The 25,917-nt window shown below is 46.9% G+C and overlaps 1 protein-coding gene across 1 annotated transcript in view; it reads left to right on the top strand.

The window, feature by feature from the left end:
* Positions 1 to 25,917, top strand: part of LOC147640137 (pleckstrin homology (PH) domain-containing protein) — a 250,341-nt gene that overhangs the window by 5,473 nt on the left and 218,951 nt on the right. Inside the window, exons 2-5 of the mRNA XM_086777655.1 lie at positions 12,267 to 12,370; positions 12,458 to 12,595; positions 12,704 to 12,760; positions 12,876 to 12,970. Of these exons, the coding sequence (XP_086633781.1) occupies positions 12,267 to 12,370; positions 12,458 to 12,595; positions 12,704 to 12,760; positions 12,876 to 12,970 (394 nt within the window). The remainder of the gene's footprint in view (positions 1 to 12,266; positions 12,371 to 12,457; positions 12,596 to 12,703; positions 12,761 to 12,875; positions 12,971 to 25,917) is intronic.

The following is a 25,917-nucleotide window of genomic DNA, read 5'->3' as shown; positions in this document are numbered from 1 at the left end:
CAGGCCCACGCAGGCGCAGGTTGGCGTAAAAGCAACCGACGGCGGGCACTCGGACGCTGGCCGGAAACCATACGGCAGCGCAGGTTGACGTCAGCAGACAGCAGCACGCCGGCAGGCTAATCCAGGAGGAAAGAGAAAAAAAAAAAACAAGGAAAGCACACGTGTTTTTGGGCTTTCGTTTTTTTTGAGTTTAAATTTTTTTAAAGTTTAAAAACCCCTCCTCTAAGGTTTACAAGTGTTTATTTTTTTTAAGAGTTTAGAATATATATATCCATATATATATATATATATATATATATATATATATATATATATATATATATATATATATATATATAAAACACAAAAGCAAAAGCCAAAGATAGCTTTTGGGGATTTTTAGCTGTTGGGGCTATCTTTATAAACCCCTTTAAGTGGGCTTCTTGCCACACATCTCTCAAGTTTTCAAGTTTTCAAGCTCTCAAGTTCACTCGCACTTTTATTGTGCAAAGATCGAATTTTCTCTCACGGACGGGCGCCCAAGTGTGGACGCCCGATGACCGGCCAAGAGCCTATAAAAGGGTGGCCAAGGTTAGTTTATCCCTAACTCAGCTCGTCAATCAGCCTGCCTAGCTCCAAGCTTCCCCAAGTCTCGAAACTAGTCTTGCGTGCGTGTAGCACATGGTAGATACACACTGTGCACATGACATAGTTATTGGGATATAGAGAGTCTCGCGAGTTTGTGAGAGCTCTATGGTCTTGGAGCCTGGATCTAGTGCAGACGTGTACCTGCTTTACGCAGCTGAGGCCGGCAGCAATCTCGAGGCCCGCGAGGACAGCTTCGTGGCGGTATGGGACGTCGCGAGGAGGAGATTGGTCGGTACGTCAACCTAGTTAGCTCAGCTCGTGGCTCGGTGGGGACAGCCAAGACTGTGGGCTCGCCCACGGCTGTCATGGTTGGGAGGTGAGTCAGGCGTGCACCCCCTTGTTTGTCTGTTTGTTTGTTTGTTCGTTTGTTTGCAGGATTCGAGTCTCGTACCAAGAACGATCACGAGGAGATCCCTGGGGATTTGATAGTATAAGTGGCAAGGTCACTTTCAGTTTCATCCATATGATGATGGAAAGAAGATTCAGTTAGCAGTAGGTTTCCTGTCCGGCAAAGCTTTGCTTTGGTGGAAGGAACTCAACCCTAAGTCAATGACTTGGGTACAATTCGAAGACGTCTTCAAGAAAGAATTCCTCAAGAAAGAGGATGATTATGATGTTGTTGCCCGGTTTTCAGCTTTGACCATGACCTCGCAGCACCTCACTTATGAGGTCTACCTCCAGAAGTTTCGAGACTTGTAGATGAAAGCTACAAAGATGGATCCCACTACTCTTTTGGGGTTTTTCGTAGCTGGTTTACCAGACTCATACCGATTACAGGTTAAAAATAACAAATGTAAAACATTGGACGAGGCCTTTCATTTAGCTCGTATCTATGATGATACAATGGTCTTTTCCAAGTCGAAACCCGTTACCCGAGCAGGGGAACAAGCATAAAAGAAAGTTCTCCGCACCTATGGCTAACACGACAGAAGGAAAGTCTTCGGACCAACCTTCGAAGAATTCCAGTTCGACACCAGCGAAGAAGAAACGACTCCTTAGGGCTTTAAAGCTCAAGAAGGAAGGACGTTGTTTTATCTGCGAAGAAAAAGGACACGTGTAACGAGTGCCCAAAGCAAAAGGGTACCAAGACAAACGCAGGACCCAAGCTAAAGGCACAGCTAACCACGTCTTTGACAGGTACGTCAATAACTGTACTTTCTCGCCCTAGTACTTGTTCTGATTGTCTGTTCAATTCTAAAGTATTTGGTTTGCATGATCTTCTCCGAGTTTATGGAGAAGTGAATGGCCATAAGATTCACATTCTTTTAGACCCTGGCAGTTCACATAATTTTGTTAACTACAAACTTGTGCAGAAATTGAGTCTTGATACGACACCCAGCGATCATACCTATGAGGTACGCCTACCTGCGGGAAGGCAAGTATGGGATCGAAAGATGGAGATGCTTCCAATCCAGATTCAAGACTACAAAGATACTCTGGAATGCTATGTAATGCATCTAGAAAATGTAGACTTGTTATTAGGGATTGAGTGGTTTAAGACTCTTCAAGTCCAGATAGATTGGTCTAGTCATATTTTTTCTTTTTAGCATAGGGACACCAAGTATAGTATTTTAGGTGATTGTATTCATCTCTCTCAGGGACCTCTTGTAAATACAATTGATTTTGGAAATATAATGGATTCTTCTTTGTATACCGCTTTCCATTGTGTATTGATTCCACTTTCTTCTTTTCTCATCTCTTCCATGGATGTAAATGAATTAAGTGTGTTTGAAAGCAAAGAATTACACAAGATACTTGATTCGTTTCAAGATGTTATTCCTAAGGAACTGCCATCGGGTTTACCACCTGAACGGGCAGTAGATCATCGTATTGACTTGATCCCTTGTGCTCATCCTGTCAGTATTCCACCTTATAGGATGAGCCAAGCTGAGGAAGATGAGTTGGCTAAACAACTTGAAGATTATTTGAGGATGGGCCAGATCCGTCCAAGTAAATCACCTTGGGGTGCACCTGTGTTACTTAGGAGAAAGAAGGACAATACTTGGAGAATGTGTATAGATTACAAGAGATTGAACAAGCTGACCATTAAGAACCGTTATCCTCTCCCTAGATCAGATGACCTTATTGATTGGTTAGCAGGAGCGAAATATTTCACGAAGATAGATTTACGTACTGGCTATCACCAGATACGTATTCATGAAAGGCATGTCGAAAGAACTGCCTTTCGGACTAGGTATGGCCATTACGAGTTTCTCGTATTACCTTTTGGGTTAACCAATGCTCTAGCCACTTTCCAGCAGATGATGAACGATCTTTTTCGTGAACATTTGGGGAAATTTATGGTGGTGTTCCTGGATGATATTTTTATATATAGTCGTACTCTTGAGGATCATGTCAGACACCTCACGATTGTCTTATCTATTTTAAGACAGAATCGACTATATGCTAAGTTAAGTAAATGTGAGTTCTGTATGACCGACATCATTTACTTGGGACACAAGATCACTAGAGATGGATTGTGCATTGACTATGACCGAGTTCAGAAGGTTCTGGACTGGCCTATACCGCGAACAGTGAAACAACTTCGTTCTTTTCTCGGTTTTGTTGTTTTTCTTCGGAAATCTGTACGGGAGTACTCTCAGCTCACACTACCGATGACCGACTTATTGAAAGGTCGTGGACGTAAGTCAAATCAGCCTATCACTTGGAATAACGATTTGGATATGGCCTTCAGACTTTTGAAAGATAAAGTCAAGGAAGCACCTATCTTAGCATTACCTGATCCTAGTCGGCGGCCTTATGTTCTTGAAACTGATGCCAGTGACTATGCTATCGGGGCTGCTCTATTTCAAGATGGTAGACCGGTTGCTTTTGAAAGTAAAAAGCTAGACGACACTCAATCTCGTTGGCCAACCCTTGAGAAGGAGCTTTATGCTGTGATTCATGCTCTCAAGGTTTGGAGACATTATTTATATGGCTCCAAGTTTGTGGTATTGATTGATCACATCAGTCAATCAAGTATGTGTGTGATGCGGATGATTTGAGAGGAAGGAAAGCTCGTTGGGCGGAGTTAATGCAAGATTTTGATTTTGAGATCCGTTATTGGAAAGGGTCCATGAATAGTGTTGCAGATGCGCTTAGTCGAATTAGAGAGGTGAATTCTTTGTCGTTCACCGAGATTTCTACTGACTTATTTCAGTCATTGAGAGGGCTTTGCAGGACTGATAGTTATTTTGGTCCATTTTGGCAGAAGATCCAGGACGGGAGCTCATTGCTTGACCAAGACTCAACGACTGAGCAGTCTACTATTCAGGCTGCAGGAGGCCAGTGGATGATTCGGAATGGTTTACTATTCCGTAATGACAAAATTTGTGTACCACAGATCCCGGACATTAGGTCCAAGATTCTTAAGGAGTGTCACATCACCCCTTCTGCTGGACACCCTGGGTACACAGGACGTTATCGTTAGTGAAACACACTTTTTATTGGCCAAAGATGAAAGGGTATGTAGAAGATTATGTTCTCAAGTGTCAAATTTGTCAGGCAAATAAAGCTGAACGCTTTAGACAGGTTGGGTTGTTGCATCCTTTGCAAATCCCAGGTAATAAATGGGAAAGTATTTCCATGGATTTTATTACCGGATTGCCAAGAACACATCAAGGCCACGATTCTATTTGGGTTGTGGTAGATCGCTTGACAAAAATGGCTAGATTTTTACCGACCCGGAAGACTATTACAGCTACGCAATTAGCACGACAGTTTATCGAGCAATTGTTTAGACTGTATGGGTTACCGCAGGACATAGTCAGTGATAGGGACTCTAAGTTTACGAGTGATTTTTGGAAAGTTGTTTTTGAGAAGTTGGAAACAACTTTGAATTTGAGTTCCTCTGATCATCCTCAATCTGATGGCCAGACTGAAAGAGTGAATCAGATTTTGGAGGATATGCTTCGAGCATATGTATCCAAAAGACAGAGTTCATGGGAGGATTATCTTCCTATGTTAGAATTTGCATATAACAGTACTAAGCATACGAGTACAGGGTTTAGTCCTTTCATGCTTATGTATGGTTTTCAACCTAGATCACCTGTTACAGTAGGATTCTCAGGACTTCAGTATGATGCAGCACGTAATTTTTTGCAAGATATGCAGAAAATGTTACAAGTTGCGAAGGAATCTATTAGAAGTGCTTAAGACCGAGACAGGTTTTATTCTAATAGACATCGTTCACCCAGAGAGTTCTCTGAAGGAACGATGGTGTATTTGCGAGTTCTGAAAGATTCCGAGACTTTACAGACAGCTCGATCTCCGAAATTATCCCCTAGATACTGTAGACCATTTCGTGTTACACGATGGATTGGTTCAATTGCATATGAATTGGATTTGCCTTCTCATGTGACAGTTCATCTTGTATTTCATGTCAGTAGACTTAAGGAAGTACTGGGTGGAGCCGATCAGTTAGTTACTCCTCAAGAAATTATAGATGTCGAGGACATGACATTTGTTCCGCACGAACCTGAAAAGATTCTTGGATTTCGTGAACAAAGATTGCGTAATACGCTTATCACGGAATACAAGATCAAGTGGAAGGATCGTGTTGAGGAGGACGCTACATGGGAGACACTGACTACTCTTCAGAGAGATTACCCTGGCTTTTTAGTGAGCTCAGGAGTGAGCTCTTAGAGGAAGGGAAGTATGTCATGTGCACAGTGTGTATCTACCGTGTGCTACACGCACGCAAGACTAGTTTCGAGGCTTGGGGAAGCTTGGAGCTAGGCAGGCTGATTGACGAGCTGAGTTAGGGATAAACTAACGGGCAGGCACCCAAGTATGGACGGGCGGGCACCCAAGTGTGGACGCCCGATGACCGGCCAAGAGCTTATAAAAGGGTGGCCAAGGTTAGTTATTGGGATATAGAGAGTCTCGCGAGTTTGTGAGAGCTCTATGGTCTTGGAGCCTGGATCTAGTGCAGACGTGCACCTGCTTTACGCAGCCGAGGCCGGCAGCAATCTCGAGGCCCGCGAGGGCAACTTCGTGGCGGTATGGGACGTCGCGAGGAGGAGATTGGTCGGTGCGTCAACCTAGTTAGCTCAGCTCGTGTCTCGGTGGGGACAGCCAAGACTGTGGGCTCGCCCACGGCTGTCATGGTTGGGAGGTGAGTCAGGCCTGCACCCCCTTGTTTGTCTGTTTGTTCGTTTGTTCGTTTGTTTGCAGGATTTGAGTCTCGTGGGGATTTGACAGAGAGATTTAGTCTGCAGTCGCCAAGGTGATGCGCCACACCACACCACACCACACCTCGAATTCTGCCACCCTTCGCCTTTTTTTAAAGATGCGATTCAGTTTGCTTTTCTCTAAAAAGCCAAAAGCAAATAGCAAAAATGCATCTTCCAAAAAATAATATTTTCTTAAGGTTATAAAACCTTTAAATTAAAATCCCTTTTTGTCCCTTTCACACTTGGGCTGGCCACATATGGGTTTCTTTCTTGAAATCCAAACAGATGCCATTCACACTGTCCATCCCGTGCCCGTGCCCACTTGCTTTCTGTCCAGAGAAAAACACAGGGTCGTAACATACCCCCCTCTTGAAAAATAGCAAGCGTCCTCGATTGCACTCAATAACATAGTAAGGCATCGTATGAGCAAAGATTCCCCATATGACAAAAGCAATGCCCCTCCAGTGCATCTGGGTGATGAAACAATCATCCTGGACAATAAGGCCACACCGTCACGTCAAAGTGAAAAACAACTCTTGCTTGTTCCTTTAGAACCTGCAGCAAAAGTCTAAAACCAAGTGGAAACACGTAACCTGTGTTAGCCAAAAACAAAACCATGCATCATTCTACATATGACAAACATATGCATGACACATATATGCATTGCAAACAATATGCTCCTCAAGATGCTCTACCTACTCCAAAATAACAGTCTAAGGGCTGCTCGCAAGCCTTACACCCATGGGCATCCCGCAGGACCCACGACTGATGGTACAACATGAGCATATGAAAGCACTCAATGCATCCAAACAATACATCCACTAAGTACTTCCCACATATGTCTCATGGCGGAGTCACACCCAGTGGTGCATCCATGAACATAATAAAGTACTTGATGTATCATACCAATATACATGCCTCACACGACACAATCCAAAGTATTACCCAATGTATTCTCAAGGGTACCAAGATCCAATGGCACTAGAATACAATAATGCCTCAAAAAGTGTATGCATACATGCACAAATAGAGTTTGATCCATATATCCATGAACCAAACCAACTCTAGGACTGCTCGCAAGACTTATGCCCTCCATAGAGTCTCGAAGTGTTAGCTTAGGTTGCCGCAGACTTTGAGCTCAACCAAACCATGCCATTCCAAAGGAGACCAACTCCACAAATAGCATCATCTCAATATCCAATTGACCAAAACCCTGGTCAAGAACAGCCAGAACCATATGACAAAGATCAATGTTCCAATCTTCCTCAGTCATACTTTAGTTCCAAAGGCAAAAACCATCCATAGTTGCAATTATAGTTCAAGGTGCGGCCGTCTGTGAACCATACCCAACTGTACCGCCCATCTCTTGCACCATAACACTTCAACTGCTTCTTGTTTCTGGCTGACTACTTCCTGTCCTTGGTGTCTTTTCTCCTGAGCTTCATCTTTAGCTTTTGCTCTTCACCTCATATAGGCAGAGACTCATAATCTTGCATTGTCTCCTGCACTTCCTTTTCACTTTCCACATGTTGAGGCTTTTGATGTGACCACCACGGGCTCGCCTCCTTGAGAAAGTCGACGATATCCCGGCGATGGAACCATGAAACCGGCCTTCAGAAATTTGACGGGCGGTGAAACAAACACTCGCACACAAAACACTTCAACACCCTTGAGGATTTGGAAAAGGAAAACAAACAGGGGGAGCTAGAGTGCTCCTGCAAACATTACACGGACACCAATTGGCCCCAAAACGCAGTGGCGCCCCTTGCGGTATTTCTTTACTTGATCAAATTTGAGTACAAAGTACAACTTGTAAAATCCTCCACCAATAGGATCCCTTATAGTTTCACCGAGGACTTCCAAAAGAGAACTCTCGTACAGCATACCATAGAGAAGGCACACCTGTTTAACACCTCCCTGCTTTCCAAAGGTCTTCTCCATCTCAACTATGGATCCTTCAAACCTTTTCCCAAACAGGAGTAGGGCTGTACCGTACCACACGTCCTTCCCTATAGCCACGGCTTGCATGTAACCTCGAGAAAACTACAACCTGTTCACATGAATCCAAATACATGTTTTCCTCATTAAACCAAAGACCTGTATCCGATAAACCAAAGACCTGTATCCCATAAACCATAGGCCTGTTTCCTCGAAACCAAAGTCTTGTTTTCCTCTCGGAAAACCAATGTCCTGTTTCCATGAGAAACCCACAGATACACCATCCAATCACGGTGCCAAAACCCAAGGTTGTTTTCCATAGCACCAAGCGAGAGAAAAATAGAGAACCAAGATTCCTTCTTCTTTGACAATATCTCTTGTCGCTTGCAAGATCCCAGTATATTTTAATGTATGATGCTGAGCAAATCCATTCCAGGAGAGTGTACTGGTAGGCGCCAACTGTACCTGGAAGCGTATCTTGATGACATCCAAGGGTGAGGTGACGGTGCGGGAGATGCCACCCGCCACAGCTCCAGACACGCCATCAACTAGGGCCCTGATCTCGCACACAAAACACTTCAACACCCTTGAGGATTTGGAAAAGGAAAACAAACAGGGGGAGCTAGAGTGCTCCTGCAAACATTACACGGACACCAATTGGCCCCAAAACGCAGTGGCGCCCCTTGCGGTATTTCTTTACTTGATCAAATTTGAGTACAAAGTACAACTTGTAAAATCCTCCACCAATAGGATCCCTTATAGTTTCACCGAGGACTTCCAAAAGAGAACTCTCGTACAGCATACCATAGAGAAGGCACACCTGTTTAACACCTCCCTGCTTTCCAAAGGTCTTCTCCATCTCAACTATGGATCCTTCAAACCTTTTCCCAAACAGGAGTAGGGCTGTACCGTACCACACGTCCTTCCCTATAGCCACGGCTTGCATGTAACCTCGAGAAAACTACAACCTGTTCACATGAATCCAAATACATGTTTTCCTCATTAAACCAAAGACCTGTATCCGATAAACCAAAGACCTGTATCCCATAAACCATAGGCCTGTTTCCTCGAAACCAAAGTCTTGTTTTCCTCTCGGAAAACCAATGTCCTGTTTCCATGAGAAACCCACAGATACACCATCCAATCACGGTGCCAAAACCCAAGGTTGTTTTCCATAGCACCAAGCGAGAGAAAAATAGAGAACCAAGATTCCTTCTTCTTTGACAATATCTCTTGTCGCTTGCAAGATCCCAGTATATTTTAATGTATGATGCTGAGCAAATCCATTCCAGGACAGTGTACTGGTAGGCGCCAACTGTACCTGGAAGCGTATCTTGATGACATCCAAGGGTGAGGTGACGGTGCGGGAGATGCCACCCGCCACAGCTCCAGACACGCCATCAACTAGGGCCCTGATCATGGACCCTGGCTCCTTTGTAGAGCACCCCCGCTGCCTTCTCTCTCTCACTCTGCTCTGCTGCGTTAACAAGCTTGCTCGTGTTGCGCCATCTGATTCTGCTGGTATTGATGCTTGCGTAACCTTTTCACCATGCTTCTGCACCATCAGCCGGATGTTATGCTACATCTATAGGTCATATTTTGCTGCGCCTTATGATCCACCATGTGGCTACGCAACCAGCTCATGTCCCATCAGGCACCTACAAGCCTACTTGCCACAGCCCGCCTGTGCTCTTTGGCGACCAGCCACCCAAGGAGAGAAAGCGCCACACAGCAGCGCGAACGCCCACACACAAGCGACAGCGCAAGCAAGGGGGAGGAGGAGCATGTCCTTGATGTCTCCAAGAGCATAATCCAAGGAGAGAGAGATTCAATGAAACCGGCCTTTAGAAATCTGACGGGCGGTGAAACAAACACTTGCACACAAAACACTTCATCACCCATGGGGACCTGGAAAAGGAAACAAACAGGGGGAGCTAGAGTGCTCCTGCAAAAAGTACAAGGACATCGATTGGGCCCAAAACGCAGTGGCGCCCCTTGCGTTATTTCTTTACTTGATCAAAATTTGAGTACAAAGTACAACTTGTAGAATCCTCTACAAATAGGATCCCTCGAAGCTTTCACCCAGGACTTCCAAATAAGAACTCTCGTTATTACAGCAAAGCATTCCATAGAGAAGGCACACCTATATAACACCTCCCTGCTTGAAAAGGTCTTCTCCATCGCTACCATAGATCCCTCAATCCCTTTCCCAAACGGCAGAAGGGCCATACCAAACCATATGTCCTTCCCTATAGTCACAGCTTGCATGTAACCTCGAGAAAAATACAACCTGTTCACATGAATCCAGAGACATGCTTTCCACATGAAACCAAAGACCTGTATTTGACCTGTATCCCATAACCATAGGCTTGTTTCCTCGATACCAAAGTCCTGTTTCTTCTCGAAAGACCAATGTCCTGTTTCCATGACAGATATACCATCCAAGCACGGTTGCCAAAACCTGGAGAGAGAAAGATAGAGGTCGTGTCAAGCAATCCCTGAATACACATAAGTCCAAGACGAAGAGCAACAACACATCTCTTCCAAGAACATCATCCTGTGCATCTTAGCTTGATCCTTTGTATCCCAATCTCGTAAAACAAGGCCTGCAATCCACGATGAGAGAGAGAACAATATCCACGCACCAGGGCCTGCAATCCACACACGCAGCCCAACAGATGCGCCACACAAAAGCACAAACGCCCATAGCTCAGAGGCGCGCCCAACAGCAGCCCATGCGTGCTCTCCGGCTTGTTCCACGCTGCAGAACAAATAGCAAAAACTCATCTTCCAAAAAATAATATTTTCTTTATCATCAAAGGTTATAAAACCTTTAAATTAAAATCCCTTTTTGTCCCTTTCACACTTGGTTTGGCCACATATGGGTTTCTTTTTTCAAATCCAAACGGATGCCATTCACACTGTCCATCCCGTGCCCGTGCCCACCTGCTTTTGTCCAAAGAAAAACACAGGGTCGTAATAGTGACACTCTTACTTCCCTTGGAAGAAGGTTGTGGCATGGTAGAATCCGGTGAATGATTGCACCTATAGTAAAGGTTGTTAGCCCTTGCTGTATCCTTGGTCTCCTTTGAGATCTCCATCATTTTCTTTATAGGATGAAAGAACTCATCGAGCCAAACTGTTTCATGGGATTAACACTTTGGCCTCTTTGAAAACTTCTTGGTGGAGCTTATTACGAACGGCAGTAGGATGCAGTCCCACATATGGCTTCACTCAACTGACATGAAACAAATTGTGCATAGTCCAACTAAGTGAAAGATAAGAGAGGTTCATAAAGACAACATTGGTAGATTAGGTGTTTTCTGTTTGAACGAAAGCGTGTCGGTTTTGTCTCTTGTCTCACTCAAATCTAAATGCAAATAGCACCGACATTGGCAGTAGTTTGTACTAGGTCATTTTAGATGGTTGGCCTGAGAGTTTTCTTTTTGCTTTTTGTTTTTTTTTGGAAAGTGAGGGCCATTTCCCCATATCACTTCTAAATAGGTCCAGGCTTCCTCTATGATGCAAGTTCTTGAAGCCAACTTCCCTTATGATGCAGCCACTGCGGGTTTTTGCCTGTGCACAGAGCATGTAAAACGCAATGAAATGAGCTGATATGCTAGCAGAAATATTTTGTCAATCATGCTAGATGGTGGGTGCAGTATTTTAAGAATTGTGTGTGTGTTTGTGTGTGTGTGTTTGTGGGTATGCGTGCATATGTGAAGGAAATCTTTAAGGATGATATGAGCTTGCTGAGCAAGCAGTGAGATCTGATTGGATTTGTAATACCTTCAATTCACCATCAGAATATCATAAATTTTTGAATGATCAGTGCAAGTTGAAAACGGGGCATGCTTCTGTTTCATGGCACTGTCTTTATTTTGTGGCCATTGTCTGCCTCGGATCAACACAGCCAGGTTTAGCATGGCTGCCCATGGGATGTGACAACAGACATGACCTTTGAAAAAGGTGGCTTCGGGTAGCAAGTTCAGATGGGGAGGTGTGGTAAAAACTTGTACAAAGTGGTGGTGCTTCACAAAGGCTAACATCTGAAGTTCACAGAATTCTACCCAAGTACAAGCAGGTCAACAGCCATTAAAGGCTACAAGATCAACTGAGCATGGAGTTTCTAAGGTGAAAGGTGATTAAAAGTCTTGAGTCAACTGCAATGCAAGTCAGAACAACCTGGTTGTGTGAGGGGTTGAGGTAGGCAAGCCTTGTATCTGATTCTAGCCAATAATCAAGTGAGGAGCACGTCAGATATTCTTGTGTTCACTCTCTGGGCTGATACAGTTAGTGGCATGGCTGCTGTTGTAATGCAAGCTGTACGTCTCAGGATCCCATATATAACCGGACCTGAAAAGACTCCCTTACAGATCACAGTGGTCATGCTGTTAACATCCTTAATTCTTCTTCATTGGATAAGGGATAAACTGAAATATAGTTTATGGGCTAATGCTTGTGTGACTGTCCATTTTTCTATTCATTGTTTGATGGTTGTAACTCATGGACTCTGAAAATTGGTAGGAAATGTGGAGCTTACGAATATGCAGCTCAAGCCAGAAGCACTTAATGCTCTGAAGCTTCCCATTAAAGTCAAAGCAGGATTTTTAGGATCAGTGAAACTGAAGGTGAGTACCATAGGTTATTTTTTAATCATTCGAATTTGGAAATTGAACGAGGCAGGGTTCTGACAACCTTTTCTTTGGATTCCCAAGGTACCTTGGAGTAAGCTAGGCAAGGAACCTGTAATTGTGTTACTTGATCGTATCTTTGTGTTAGCGGAACCTCAAACAAATGTGGAATATAGTGGTGATGATTCCAGCATGCAAGAAGCCAAAAAGCGCAAAATCAAGGCAAATCTCAAAACACCATCAATGGGCAGAAAATTGAAACTGTTTGCAGCATAGAATATTTGAGTGTATGCTTACATTTGGAAATGCTGAGGGGTCTTTTTGCTTCAGGAAGCTGAATTAGCCTTGCTGGATGCCAAATTTTCAGGAACTGATAAAGCTGAAGTGGTAATCTTTTCTCTTATGATGGGTTTTATGTCTTGTTTGCCCTTTCTCGCAAGTGATGTTGAGTGTGTTAGTCAGGCAACAGTTCATCAATCAATGTGTTGTTGTGTACAAGCAGAACAACTCATGGCTGGGGTCTCTTATTAGCACCATCATTGGCAACTTGAGGCTTTCTATCACAAATATACATATCAGATATGAGGACTCTGAAAGGTATGCTTCTTTTGAAGGCTGACTAAATGTTTTACAAAACAAGAGAATAAATCTCTTTAAGGGCTTGCCTTTGTAGCTAAATATAATTACATAACTAAATACTATATTTATTCATTAAATTATAAATAACTATTAAATAAATATGACATATTTATTCATTAAATTATAAATAACTATTAAATAAATATGACATATTTTAGTACAATATCAATTGTTTATGTACATTGATTATCAAGAAATGTAGTATTATCATTTTCTTACTATTTTTTTTTCCCCTACTGGCCTTAGGTCCAAGATCCTCTCATAGTTACATTTTTTCACTGCCCGTAGGCGATACCGCTAAGGAAGTACCATGTGCCAGAACCTCTTGGTCCTAGACAAACATCTCTACCACTTGAGCTATCACCTCATTGGCCTTACTTTTAATTTTATATTAACTAGTGTGTTATTTTATAGTAATACTGTTGTGTTATTAATTTTATATCAACTAGTGTGTTATTTTATAGTAATACTGTTGTGTTATTAATTTTGTATTAACAGTTGAGAAAGGGAGATGAAAGTATTATATTGAGAAAGGGAGATGAAAAGGAGAATAAAAAAACAAAGAAGGAAAATCAAATTTATATTAAGGCCTTGCAAAAGACTACAAGGTTATATGAGACCAAGGAAGTACATCAAGAGTTTACCTATTATGCACATTGTCATGAAAACATGTCAAATATAATCATTTCATAATAGATGCTGAACACGGTTCATTATAAAAGCGAGATATTAGGGTGGCATGATGCAAACACATGGATTTGTGACAAATGTGCATCAGGAACGGGGCTTTGGTGCATCTTGATACCTCTATATGATTATGGCTACGTGTCTCGACGTACCTATTTCAGGTCATGTAGTTTGGGTACAGCTTCTATCAGTCTGATGGTAACATCCTCGTTAGAATCAGGCCTAGGGTTAGTTGCTTGCACACAAGTTATGGTGGTTTGTACTGAAACATGGCTATGGCCTTGGAGCAGAGAGAGAGAGAGAGAGAGAGAAAGAAAGAAAGATATATAAAACGTCTACTAAAGACCCAATGGGCCTATGAGACCAAAGTGGTACAATAATGTCCATGGCATATCTCATCATGGAATGGAAAATAAAACAGAATGAAAACATAAATATAGCTATCTGACTGGGGTGATACAAAACTGTCCATGGAAACTCGTCATGGAATACTAAAAACATAAGAACATGGGAGCAACATCAGCTCCGAGTAGATGGTATACCACTCTCCAAAATGCCAAGCATGGGGTTGACGAGTATGGCCGAGAGGTCTCCCTTAGCTATGTCACGTGGAAAGGTAGCTCAATGGTGGTGGAGCATGTCCTGGATCTGGAGCTGATGAGAGAGAGAGAAAGAAAGAAAGAAAGATATATTAAGCGTCTACTAAAGACCCAATGGGCCTATGAGACCAAAGTGGTACAATAATGTCCATGGCATATCTCATCATGGAATGGAAAATAAAACAGAATGAAAACATAAATATAGCTATCTCACTGGGGTGATACAAAACTGTCCATGGAAACTCATCATGGAATACTAAGAACATAAAAACATGGGAGCAACATCAGCTCCGAGTAGATGGTATACCACTCTCCAAAATGTCAAGCATGGGGTTGACGAGTATGGCTGAGAGGTCTCCCTCAGCTATGTCAAGTGGAAAGGTAGCTCGATGGCGGTGGAGCATGTCCTGGATCTGGAGCTGATGAGGTGATCGTGCCTGACGCCCTCGACGGGGGGGTCGAGGGCGTCGGGCACGTTGGAGTGCCGAGGCTCGGTCCGAGGTAACTCCTCTCGGGCGGGGTAGGTCCAGAGCAGCTCGTGGAGGGTCCACAAGATCCACTATGTCGGTGTCCTCCACCTCCTGGGTCCGGAAGAAACTGGCGATGGTTGGCTGTTGAGGGAGGGGGCGGGGAGAGAAATGAAATGAAATGATATATTAACGTCTTCAGAAGGCCTAAATGACCTATGAGATCAAAAAGGTTACAACAATTGGTGGATCTGATACAATGTCTGTGTAAGAAAAGCTAAAAACAACTAAACAACTAACTGAAATTGAAACAACTAAACAACTAACTGAAATTGAAACAACTAAAAGGAAAAGTACGGTACTAGGAGCTCCTAATGGATAACATCTGGGAGGAAAACTCCAGCAACAAAGGTAAGCATTATACACATCACTATCCAAAGATGTCTCTCATCGGTCGATGGCAGATATCCTGAGAGAGAGAGAGAGAAATGAAAGAGAGAGAGAGAGAGAGAGAGAGAGAGAGAGTTGTATTAACGTCTTCAAAAGGCCAAAATGACCTATGAGACCAAAAGGTTACATCATATCCATGAGGTACATCATCATGGGTACAAAATAGTAATAAAGAAAGATAACAAAAATCTAGAACTTTAGAATCTGATCTAGGTACATGAGCAGAGAGCTCTTGTATCACCCTAATACATCCCTCATGGGCTGCTGTGACATGGTGCTCAAGGTGGTAAGCGCGAGAATGTCCTGCGATGATGGGAGATGATGGTCTGGATCTTCCTGTGGTGGCGTGGCCGTGGGGCATCGAGCTCTGCAGCATAACTCAGTGGCTCTGTCAAGTGTCACACCTCTCGGCTGAGCTCCTACACTAGCCTATGGTCTAGGTATGATGGGTGGATCGGCCCTCGGAGTGCTGGTATGGAAGAAGTCGGTAAGAGCTCTTTGTGTTGGTCCTCGAGCAAGTATAGCTGATCTGGATCTCACTAAGGACTCCCTGTGTCTATGGAGCTTTAGAAGAAAAAGTCCTAGGCATCTTTGATCCGGGAAGTTCATGATCTTGGAAAGTGGTCCGAACCCAGCTCGGAAGAGGCAGTGGAACCTCCCCCGAATCTCATAGTATACAAGGCATCGGCATATGTAATGGTCCTCTGTCTCGGGCTCTGTGTGACAGAGCTGGCATATCTTGTCCTCTAGGCCCATATCTGGTAGTCTCCACTCTTAGCTGGTGGGACGAGGTGCAGATCTAGCCGATCGCACATCTCACCCCAAAGGGTAGGTGTATGTCCATGTAGCGTGGACGGACAATGTCCTTCCTGATAACCCTTTTCCGCTCTGTGTGGTTGGGAGCAAATGATGGGGCCTCTATGCTGTACTGGAAGGGGGGGAGTGCCTCCATCTGCATACCATGCATGCCAAACCAAGTGCCTACTTGTGCATACCAGCACTCTGTATCTCCCTCAAGTGTCAACTGTCTCGAGGACTCTAGGGCTAGCCGGGGGTATCTATCAAGTGGAAGCTCCCATAGCCTCTGCCAGTATGTCACTGTCTGGAATAGAGCCTCTGTCACTATCGGTGCAGCCCCCATCTCTGCCCGCACAATCTCATGTGGCACTGATGGTTTACTCCTAATCATGCGTGAGATCATCGCCACTAGGGGCCTCTCCATCGGCTTCCACCCATCATATACCTCCTCTGTATATCTGTCTCGGCCGGCTCTCTACTCTGTCTCCTCTTGTGGTATAAGCTAGGACCCCAGATGGGGCACCATACAGTAGTGCAAGTGTAACTAAAGTATCAAATAGCCAAAGCTTCGTCCTCGGCTCGTGAAACTGTATCTGTGAGCATTGCCTCTCTAGCGAGCCAAGGGCTGCATATCCCCTCATCAATCTAGCGTCGGCCGCCTTGCGCATCGAGAACTGAGGTCCAACAAAAGTGATCCCACGGTATACATATGAGGTAACATACTCCACCGGCTCTCCACTGTATGTAAACTGTACTGCAGATCTACTTATCCACTGTGAGGACGTGTTATCATGACCTTGGTCTTTCCAAGGTTCACAGAAAGGTCCTGGTCCTCGCAAAAGGCCCGTAATGCATCCAAATGCCTTTGCAGCCCCTCTGGTGAATCAGAAATAAGAACAATATCATCTGCATGCAAGAGGATCGGTATAAGGACTCCTACCAAATGTGCTCCTGGTCTTCCTTGTCTGTCTATGTAATCCGAGATCTCGTCAATGTATAGACCGAATAGAGTAGGAGACAAGGGGCAGCCCTGCTTCACCCCGATAATGCTGTGTATGATCTCTGAGTCACCTCTTGGAGCCCGTACTCTGCCTGTGACTGACTCATAGAGTGTAATGATCCCCCACAACATCTCTGCTGGCACTCCCATATCCTGCAGTCTCCTCATGAGTCTGGCCAGTGGGACAGTATCAAAAGCTTTGCGGAAATCCACAAAGCAGCAGTATATCCATTGCAAGTGAGCTCTCCCCTCCTCAATGATCCCCCGTAGTGTAAAGATATGATCTAATGTGGAGTGCCCTCTCTTGAAGCTTGCCTGCCCCGGTGCTCTGAGTCTCTGCTATTCGGACCATCTACTAAGCTCATGCTCCAAAATCGAACCATAAATCTTGGCCAAGGTGTGACCAACCATGATAGTCCTATAGTTGTTGGGGTCCATGGGGTCACTTGCTTTCAAGATAGGTACAATAGTATTCGATGACCAACTGACGGGGAAGCCCTCAGATAAAGCCCTGTTAAACATGTGAACCACTAAAGGGGCTAGCGTGTCCCTAGCATGGGAGAAATGCTCGGTGAGGAGTCCATCATGATCCTGTGCTCTCCCAGTTTGCATCTTGTCAATAGCATCTCTCACCATGCTGAGGTGAAAGAAGGAAGAGTGTGGGGGACGAGGTTCGGGTGGATGGGGGAGAGGTGGCTGCTTGGGGACATGGTAGAGAGAAGTGGCATAGGTGTGCCAGGTGTTGGGTGAAGTAATTGGAGTTGGAAGGCGATGATCCTGGAAGATCCTCCAAGCCTCCTTACAGTCCCTTCCAAGAAATAGCTGGTATAGCTCTTGCTCAAGCATGGCTAGGTGGGCTCTCTTCTTTCTCCGTGTGAGATGTCGAAAGATCACTCGTGCCTGTTGGTGAGTGGTGGATCCTAGTGCCATCTCCCGATGTAGATGGGCTGGGGTATCACGACATTCCTCGTTGTACCAGCTATTCTGTGGGACAGTCCCTCCTGGTGATTTAGGGGTGGCTTTGGAGTGTGGGAAGGCGGCTGCAGAGCGGACGTATGGAGGGTGGCTGAGAGGTGTGTAGTAAGCTCATCAAGTGGGATGTGGGGGTCGAGGTCGGAGAGGATGTAGTAGAAGTGATCAGAATAGATGGAAGAGGTCTCTGGTGAAGTGGTATCTCGGACGGTGATGGGGCAAAGCAGGTGGTTGCATGGTGTATCAGCATGTGAGGGAGAAGGCCAGGTATGCATGGTCGGCTGGGGCGAGGAGAGATGGTAAACTCCGAAATGAGTGGGATCAGAGAGAGGGATCCCATTCGATAGTCCATTGTACTAGCTCCATGTCCGAAGGGGTAGGAGGTGAAGGAGTTGGATGTAGGCCATCTAGCCAGGCCATTATAAATGGCTAGCCTATGAGCCCCGCCGAGGGCTAAGAGATACTCTCCATATTCTGTGCGGGCTGCTGTATCCTGTGATGTCCGCTCTAGATCCGTACCCACCGTGTCAATCTCTTGGTACATGGGATGATCTGTCCCAAAGAAGGGTACCTGTGCACCTGCGGTGCAGGTGCACAGGTACCCTGCGGTGCAGGCATTGAAGTCTGCAGCCAGGAGGATGTCCCCTAGATTGGAAAACTTCATAATGTCACCATAAAGGGGCAGGTACGGGGACTCTCCATGGGTGGCATATTTAGAATTGGAGGGTGCAAAGTAGCACACTGCAAGGTAGATGTCTCGGGCCCCCTCTGTCTGGATCCTTACCCACAAAAAGCGTGCGGCCTCATCCCGTCCGACCACTTGTATCACACGTTGAAGCTCCTCCCTGTATAGTAAAGCCACCCCTCGTGACCCCCAGGTACCCCCTATTGTGCGTGGGTGTGGGCGGTGAACAGACTCCCATCTGTATACTCTCACCTCTGGAAGCTGACTCCCCTGGCACTGATGAGTCTCTGTGTATAAGACTAAGTCTCTTCCTCTAAATGTCTCCTCGAACAACAGACCTGCATTTGTTCTCAAGGTGCCATTGCAGTTCCAAACCGCAATCTCTAGCTTGGTCTCATAGGTCTCGCACCGTCATTGGGCACGTCGCTCGGTGATGATCACCCTCCCATCTCTGTACACTACCCATTTCCCTGCCTTCCGTGCATCCAAGATGCGTGGCATGCACTCCCTCCTGTGTGCCACCTGTGCTAGTGTGAGATCGTCTTCGAGGTTAGTCTTTTCTCCTTTTAGTGCCCGCCTTTTGGTAAGGAATGCTTGCCTCGTCTCCAACCCCGCAAACTTGAGGATGAGTGCGCGTTCCTTGGTGGTGTCTTTGCCCACCCTCCATGCCTCGACGAAGGGGGTATCAGCGATTTCCAGCTTTCTGCATAGTGCTATGGCGTCCTTTTTCGGCGAGGCTCCTTCCTTCCATCCCACCACTCTCACATTCAATGCCCTAATCTTCCTTCTTTGCTCCTCTTCGAGTGTGTCATTGATGATGTTTGGGGATGATGATGGGTTCCGTTGCTTCTTGGCAACCTCAATCCAGCTGCCCGCTTCTTCCACTTGTTTTTGTGTCTTCTTAATCACCTCGGCCCATGTGGTTGCCTCGTTTGCCTTCTTCTCCTCTTGTTCTTGGAGGGTCTTCATTTGCTCTCTAAGTGTATTCAGCTCATCATTGAGAGAGAGAAACGAAATGATATATTAAGGTCTCTAAGAGGCCATAGTGGCCTATGAGACCGAAACTGGGAGTACATCTGAAGTGGGTGTCTCATCAAAGAGAATAACTAAATGAGACTAAAAAGTACAATAAACTGATTGTCCTACAGTTATAAGAACAGAACTGTAAGACTCCGAGATGATACTAAGTTTAAAATACTGAAAAATGTATATCAGGTAGATCCATGTATGCTGATCAGTTGAAGTGTTGCCCTCTCCTTAGATCAAGTATCTCCGCCATGGGGCTATCTAGAATGGAGAGGTCGTAGAAGCGAGGCAGGCGCCTCCGATGGCGAGCAATAATGGCTCTGATTTGGCGATGGTGAGGATGCCGTGGTCGGGATCCTGGTGGGCGTGGCTGACGAGCACGACATAAGATAACTGCTCTATCAGTGGTGCCTCCCTGGGAGCGTGGTCGGTGCCTTGATGGCCCAATGGAGGAGGTATCAGGAGGTGTGTGGGTTGGGTTGTTGGTGCTGGTGCCAAAGAATGATGTGACTTGTGTTAAATTTGCACAATGCACAAAAATAGAGAGAGATTTGCATGGCTCAAATGATGTGACTTGTGTTAAATTTCTTCACTCAAACACAATGCTTTTATAGGCTTAGAGCCTCTCTTACATGACATCACTGCTTAGTTTAGTACAGTTATACTATCTAGATATTTAGGTACACCTTGGAGCGGTTGGCTGATCGCAAGGCTTTGTTGAGATGCTACCGTCATTATCCTTATGTAGATAAGTTACTATGTGGTAAGGTAGACCGCGACAAGATAGTTATGGACATATTTGGCAATCTCGCTCGGATGTTTGCGAGAACCCTAGAGATTTGGCATATAGATATTTATGGGAGAATGGGGATATTGAGGTAAACCCGATTAATCAGCATATAATCCCATATCTTCCTTTGGAGTATAGGAATAAGAGACCGGGTGGCTTGGACTCTCACTCGCGTTCTGAAAAGAAGAGACCTCGTCTTTCTTTGGTGACACCTCTGGTTGAGAACGAAGATTTGGAAAAGACTCCCTGACTTAAAGCCGATCAGCCATCAATCTCTTGAGCCATACACAATCTACTGTGGGTGTGTAAAGGCTGACATGTACTTAGCCTCACAAAAGTAAATGTGGCAATAGTGGGTTGCTTTTTGCTCAACCATGATATGCATGAATGCCCCAAAAAGAAACAATTCCCACTGGTGGATTGTGTCACCAGCCCAGTCTGAATCAGTATAAGGATGTAACTGCAAGTTGCTCCCCCGAGATATACCAAAGCAAGATCCAAGGTGTCTTGAAGATAGCGGAAGATCCGCTTTACTGCTTGCCAATGCTTTTTTTTTTTTTTCAGAAAGAGACTTCAAACTTGCCAATGCTTTGTACTTGGACTGTGCATAAATTTGCTATACTGGGAAACCCCAAACTAAATATCCGGGTGTGTGTTGCATAAGTATATGAAGCAACCGTTGAAGCTCCCCCCCCCCCCCCCCCGCCCCCCTGCTCGAGCTGCCTTCGCCTTTCCCCGCCTGCTCACACCCCCCTCCCCGCTTTCAAGCCTTCCCCCCTCCCGCCTGCTCGCACCCCCCCTCCGCGCCCCTGTGTTTTTTGCGCCCCCCGCTCTCCCTTTCGCGCCCATCGCCGCCTGCCCCCGTCTCCTTCGCGCCCCCCGCTCCCCCCTTCCTCCGCGTCCCGCCCCCCTGCCTGCCCCCGCCCCCCCTCCTTTCGCGCTTTCCCCGCCCCCTTTCGCCCCCCGCTGCCCGGTTTTCTGCCTCTGCCTACCGCCCCTCCTACTCTGTCTTCCGCCCTTCCCCCTCTTCCCCTCCCCGCTTCAATTCAGCACTAGCGACCGGGAATGGACTCTTGATCTCGCTCTTAGTATTTTGAAGACTCAGGCAGTTGAGTTTTCTCACCATGTGAGCGATTTGGAGATGACAGACGTGATAGGCCGACTCTGGGAGTTGGCACATTTCTTTGATACCGGGAGTGCAGATGCCTCCGGGAATCGACATTTGGTGGTTCGCATAGTGACAGACCTAGCGCGAGACCCTGGCTATGTATGCATACATGCGGTTTCTCTCTCTGAGCGGGAGGCAGTCGCTATGGGACACAGCCCCACTGGCGCTTGGTCCGAGACTCTTGCAGCACACCGGGTGGGCAGATTCGTAGCCGCTTGGATGGGGATTACTCTCCATCCAAGCGGCTTGCGAAGGCCCGCCGTATGGCTGAGACAGCCTCCACCTCAGCAGGTCATCCATGAGGATCATCTCATGGAATGTACAGGGCCTTGGCGGCGCACACTATGTACGTTATCGTGGTTGCTTGAGGCAGGAGCTTCAGAGATGCCTGGTTGGGGGCAGTATTGATATTCTGATGATGCAGGAGTACCATTTCAGTGAGAGCAGGGTTCGGAGATATGGTTCGGTGATGCTTGGTAGATGGGACACATTTTGGTCTGTAGGTTTTGGCCCCTTGGGTGGGTAGGGAGGAGTATGTATGGTCATTGCGATGTATGGCGGCAAGCCATTGTGGATCGCGGGGTCATTGTGCCTGGTAGAGTGCAGTATGTTATTCTGAGGATGCACGATGAGCACATTGGTGTGCTCAATGTCTATGCGCCCAACCATGCTAGTGCCAGAGCAGAGTTCTGGACCCTTGTTGCAGATGCATTGCCCGAGGCCGCACATTGGTGTGTCGGGGGAGACTTCAACATGCTTGAGGACCCGGCTGATAGGGTGGGAGGCAGTCATGTTACAGTGCACGGCACGGAGCTTGCAGCTTGGGAGCGATTTTGTATGACACTGCGGATCACTGATGCATGGCAGCATGAGGCTTTCTTCCGTTCTCAGGACACAGTCTTAGTTTTTCTTGGTCGGATCGCCGGCAGGGAGGGACTCATCTATCATGGATTGATCGCTTCTATGTGGGCGACAGGTTCGGGGAGCGTGGTGGCTCCGTTGGCATTCTCGCTGGCACCTCTTTTTCAGACCATGCGCCAGTTATTTTGACACTTGAGGAGAGGACACGGGAGACCAGCTTGCAGTTGAGGATCCCAGAGAGGATACTTACAGATCCCAGTCTTTTTGAGGACATTGAGAGGATATGGCATGATAGCCAGAGCTCTGACCTGGATGCAGCAGGCCAGTGTGCACAGGAACTCATCGAGCTCAGCTCTTTTTTGCACGCTACAGCCTTGACACGGCTGGGAGAGACACGAGAGCGCGAGCGTCGCTTGAGACGTAGCCTTGCTTCGCTCCAGCGTCTTCAGGAGCAGCTGCCTACATGTGAGTGGGTGGCGTCCCAGCTGAGCCAGGCACGCCAGGAGGTTAGAGAGGCAGAGGAGCAGAGACACGAGTTCTACTATCATCGCCAGGCCTCTCAGTGGACGCAGCTTGGTGGGAGTTTTTTGAGATCACTAGACCCCGCCATGCTCGAGCAGGAGTACGCCAGCTCAAGAGGCAGGATGGATCGTTAGCCACTGAGCTCGGGGAGATTAGAGCTATTGCCACTGAGTTCTATAGAGACCTGCTTTCAGCGGAGCCAGCCACGGAGGCACGTGATGCTTGCAGATAGACTGTGTGGGCCCATGTGCAGAGGAGGGTCACAGATCGTATGCGCACAGTTTTGGGTGAGCCCCTTTCAGAGGATGAGCTTGTTGAGGCTTTGAGGGTCCTTCCGCGTCATAGTTTCCCTGGGGAGCACGGATTGATGCCTGCCTTTTTTATGCGCTATTGGGACCTTTTGGGGCCAGGCCTCCGCAGGGGCTTTTAGTATGTTTTGGACACTGGGGTGATGCCACAGAGTTTTTCAGAGGGCTTGATCTTTCTTATCCCCAAGGGGGAGGAAGTGTCAGATGATATTCGGCATTGGAGGCCTATTACGATCCTCAATACTGTCTACAAGGTCCTAGCAAAGGCCTTGAGTTTGAGGATCCAGCCCTTCCTTGGGGAGTTGATTCATGCTACCCAGACAGGATTCGTCAAGGAGCGCAGTATCCTTGACAACATTTTCACCTTCTGGGAGGCGACGGCCCGAGCTAGATTTCTCGGTGAGGACTTGGTCGTTATGCTTCTCGATTTTGAGAAGGCATTCGATAGAGTGGATTGGGGTTTTCTAGAGGGCACTATGCTTCGCTTGGGTTTTGAACCAGACTGGATTCGAGGAGTGGCGGCTCTATATTCCACAGCTCGTAGCCAGGTGTTGATGGCAGGAGGACGGGGGCCGAGTTTTGAGTTGACCAGATCAGTCCGTCAGGGATGCCCTCTCGTCCCGTTCCTTTTTCTTTTCTTTGTAGAGGCTATGAGCATGTATCTGATAGCAGAGGAGGTTGGTTTGAGAGGACTCCAGCTTTCAGTCCGGGGTGAGGACCTGCTCGATTCTGAGTTTGCTGATGACACAGGATTGTTTCTGCATGGCCAGGAGGCCAATCTACAGAGGGCAGAGTAGTCGCTACAGGTTTTTGGTGTGGCTTCGGGAGCATTGATCAATTGGCACAAGACAGTGGCTTTTTGGATCAGTAGCGCTCCCGCTCCGGCATGGAGCCCAGACCCGGGTTTTAGATGGATCCCTCCTGGCACAATAGTGCGGTATTTGGGATGCCAGATTGGACTTGATTTGTCACCTGAGCAGCAGATCGCCCCGCTTCTTCTGAGCATTCGGAAGAAGCTTTTATATTGGAGTACAGCTTGGCTATCCTTGGCTGGGAGGGTGGTGGTGACAAATCAGGTGCTTTTAGCGACTATGTGGTACATCATGTCTTGTTGGATCTTCTCTCGAGCTCTTGCATCAGCCAAGTACAGAGGCTGATCAAGTACTTTCTTTGGTCTGGGCGGGATGGTCAGACGGCCCGGGCTAAGGTTGCTTGGGCAGTTATTACTCTCCCGCTGGCCTAGGGGGGCTTGGGCATTATAGATCCAGCTGATCAGAGTAGAGCCTTGTTGGGGAAGCTTATTGTTCGGGGACTGCTTCTAGGCGCTGAGCCTTGGAAGGAGCTTCTTTTTCAGCGGCCGCAGGCTAGAGCTCCCCCAGCAGGGGGCACTTGGGCACCAGAGATACGGTGGAACTTCATAGAGATGAGGAGGACAGGCCTCAGTAGAGGATGGGAGGACAGATTTGCCCTCAGCCGTTTCCCCCTGGGGGAAACGTTTCTGCCTGAAACGCCGTTTCAGAATCTGGAACTGGCCGAAACGCCGTTTCTTGAAAAAATGGGGCCGAAACGCCGTTTCCCCGTAACTATGCTTCAGATAGTGGAGGCGGAGTCGCCTTTGGTTGCAGAGTGCATCTTTCAGAGGATACGGGTAGTGGCCGCCGCTTCTCGGAAGTGGCATATTGATCCAGACCCTGCAGATGTGGACTTTGATTGGCGCATATGGGCATATGCTGCACGCCCCTTGGCCCGCCAGCTCCAGTGGGACCCTGGCGAGTACGAGTGGCATGATCCTTATGCGTCCCCCGAGGCCACAGAGATCACCTTTTTCCAGTACACTGTTCGGTTGGGGAGGCATATTTTGACTGCGAGGAGGATGGTCTCTCTAGTTGCATCGGAGCATTGGCGGCTATAAGGACTCTCACAGGAGTTCCTAGAGGATTTTTGGACCAGGCTCTGGGCTAGCCGACAGGCACGCAAGATCTTGGCTTTCCAGTGGCTGGTTGCCCACAGGGGCTCTACAGTTGGCACCGGCTTGTCTACAGTGGCCTTCCGCCGGCCTGCGTCCGATGCGGCCACCCATTGGAGACACAGAGACATTGCCTATGGGACTGTCCACCATAGGGGCAGCAGATTTGGCTGAGGATGCTGCGCATTTTGGCCCCCCTCTCTCCAGAGGGCATGTATACGTGGGGAGCCGCTGCTTGGTCGACTTCGTCAGGGCCGGCTCTGGGATACGAGACGGAGCAGGACAGCCAGGCCATCAGATTCATTAGGGGCCAGCCTCGCCAGAGACTGTTCGGGTTATCTGCCAGGAGTTGATTCACACCCTGTGAGGACAGTGTGACCGCATCCGGGGCGACTCGGATCGAGCGATCTTGCGGCGCCTGGCCTTCCACACCACTTGGTGCAGCGGCCCTTTCTATACTCTACACGCGGGTACCCCCGCTGGCACTACAGGCCACTTGTTTGGATTTTCCCCCCTCCTATTGTATGATATAGCCTCTCAGTTATTTGTACTTTTATTTGTACTTTTTTTGCACCTAGGGAGAGTCTCCCTAGCTGCCTTGATTGG

The sequence above is a fragment of the Cibotium barometz genome, chromosome 3, assembly GCF_041138505.1.
Source record: "Cibotium barometz isolate CiBa-2024 chromosome 3, ASM4113850v1, whole genome shotgun sequence".
Classification (NCBI taxonomy): Eukaryota; Viridiplantae; Streptophyta; class Polypodiopsida; order Cyatheales; family Cibotiaceae; genus Cibotium; species Cibotium barometz.
The sequence above is the reverse complement of the archived record's forward strand: the minus strand, read 5'-3'. Positions and strand labels throughout refer to the sequence as shown.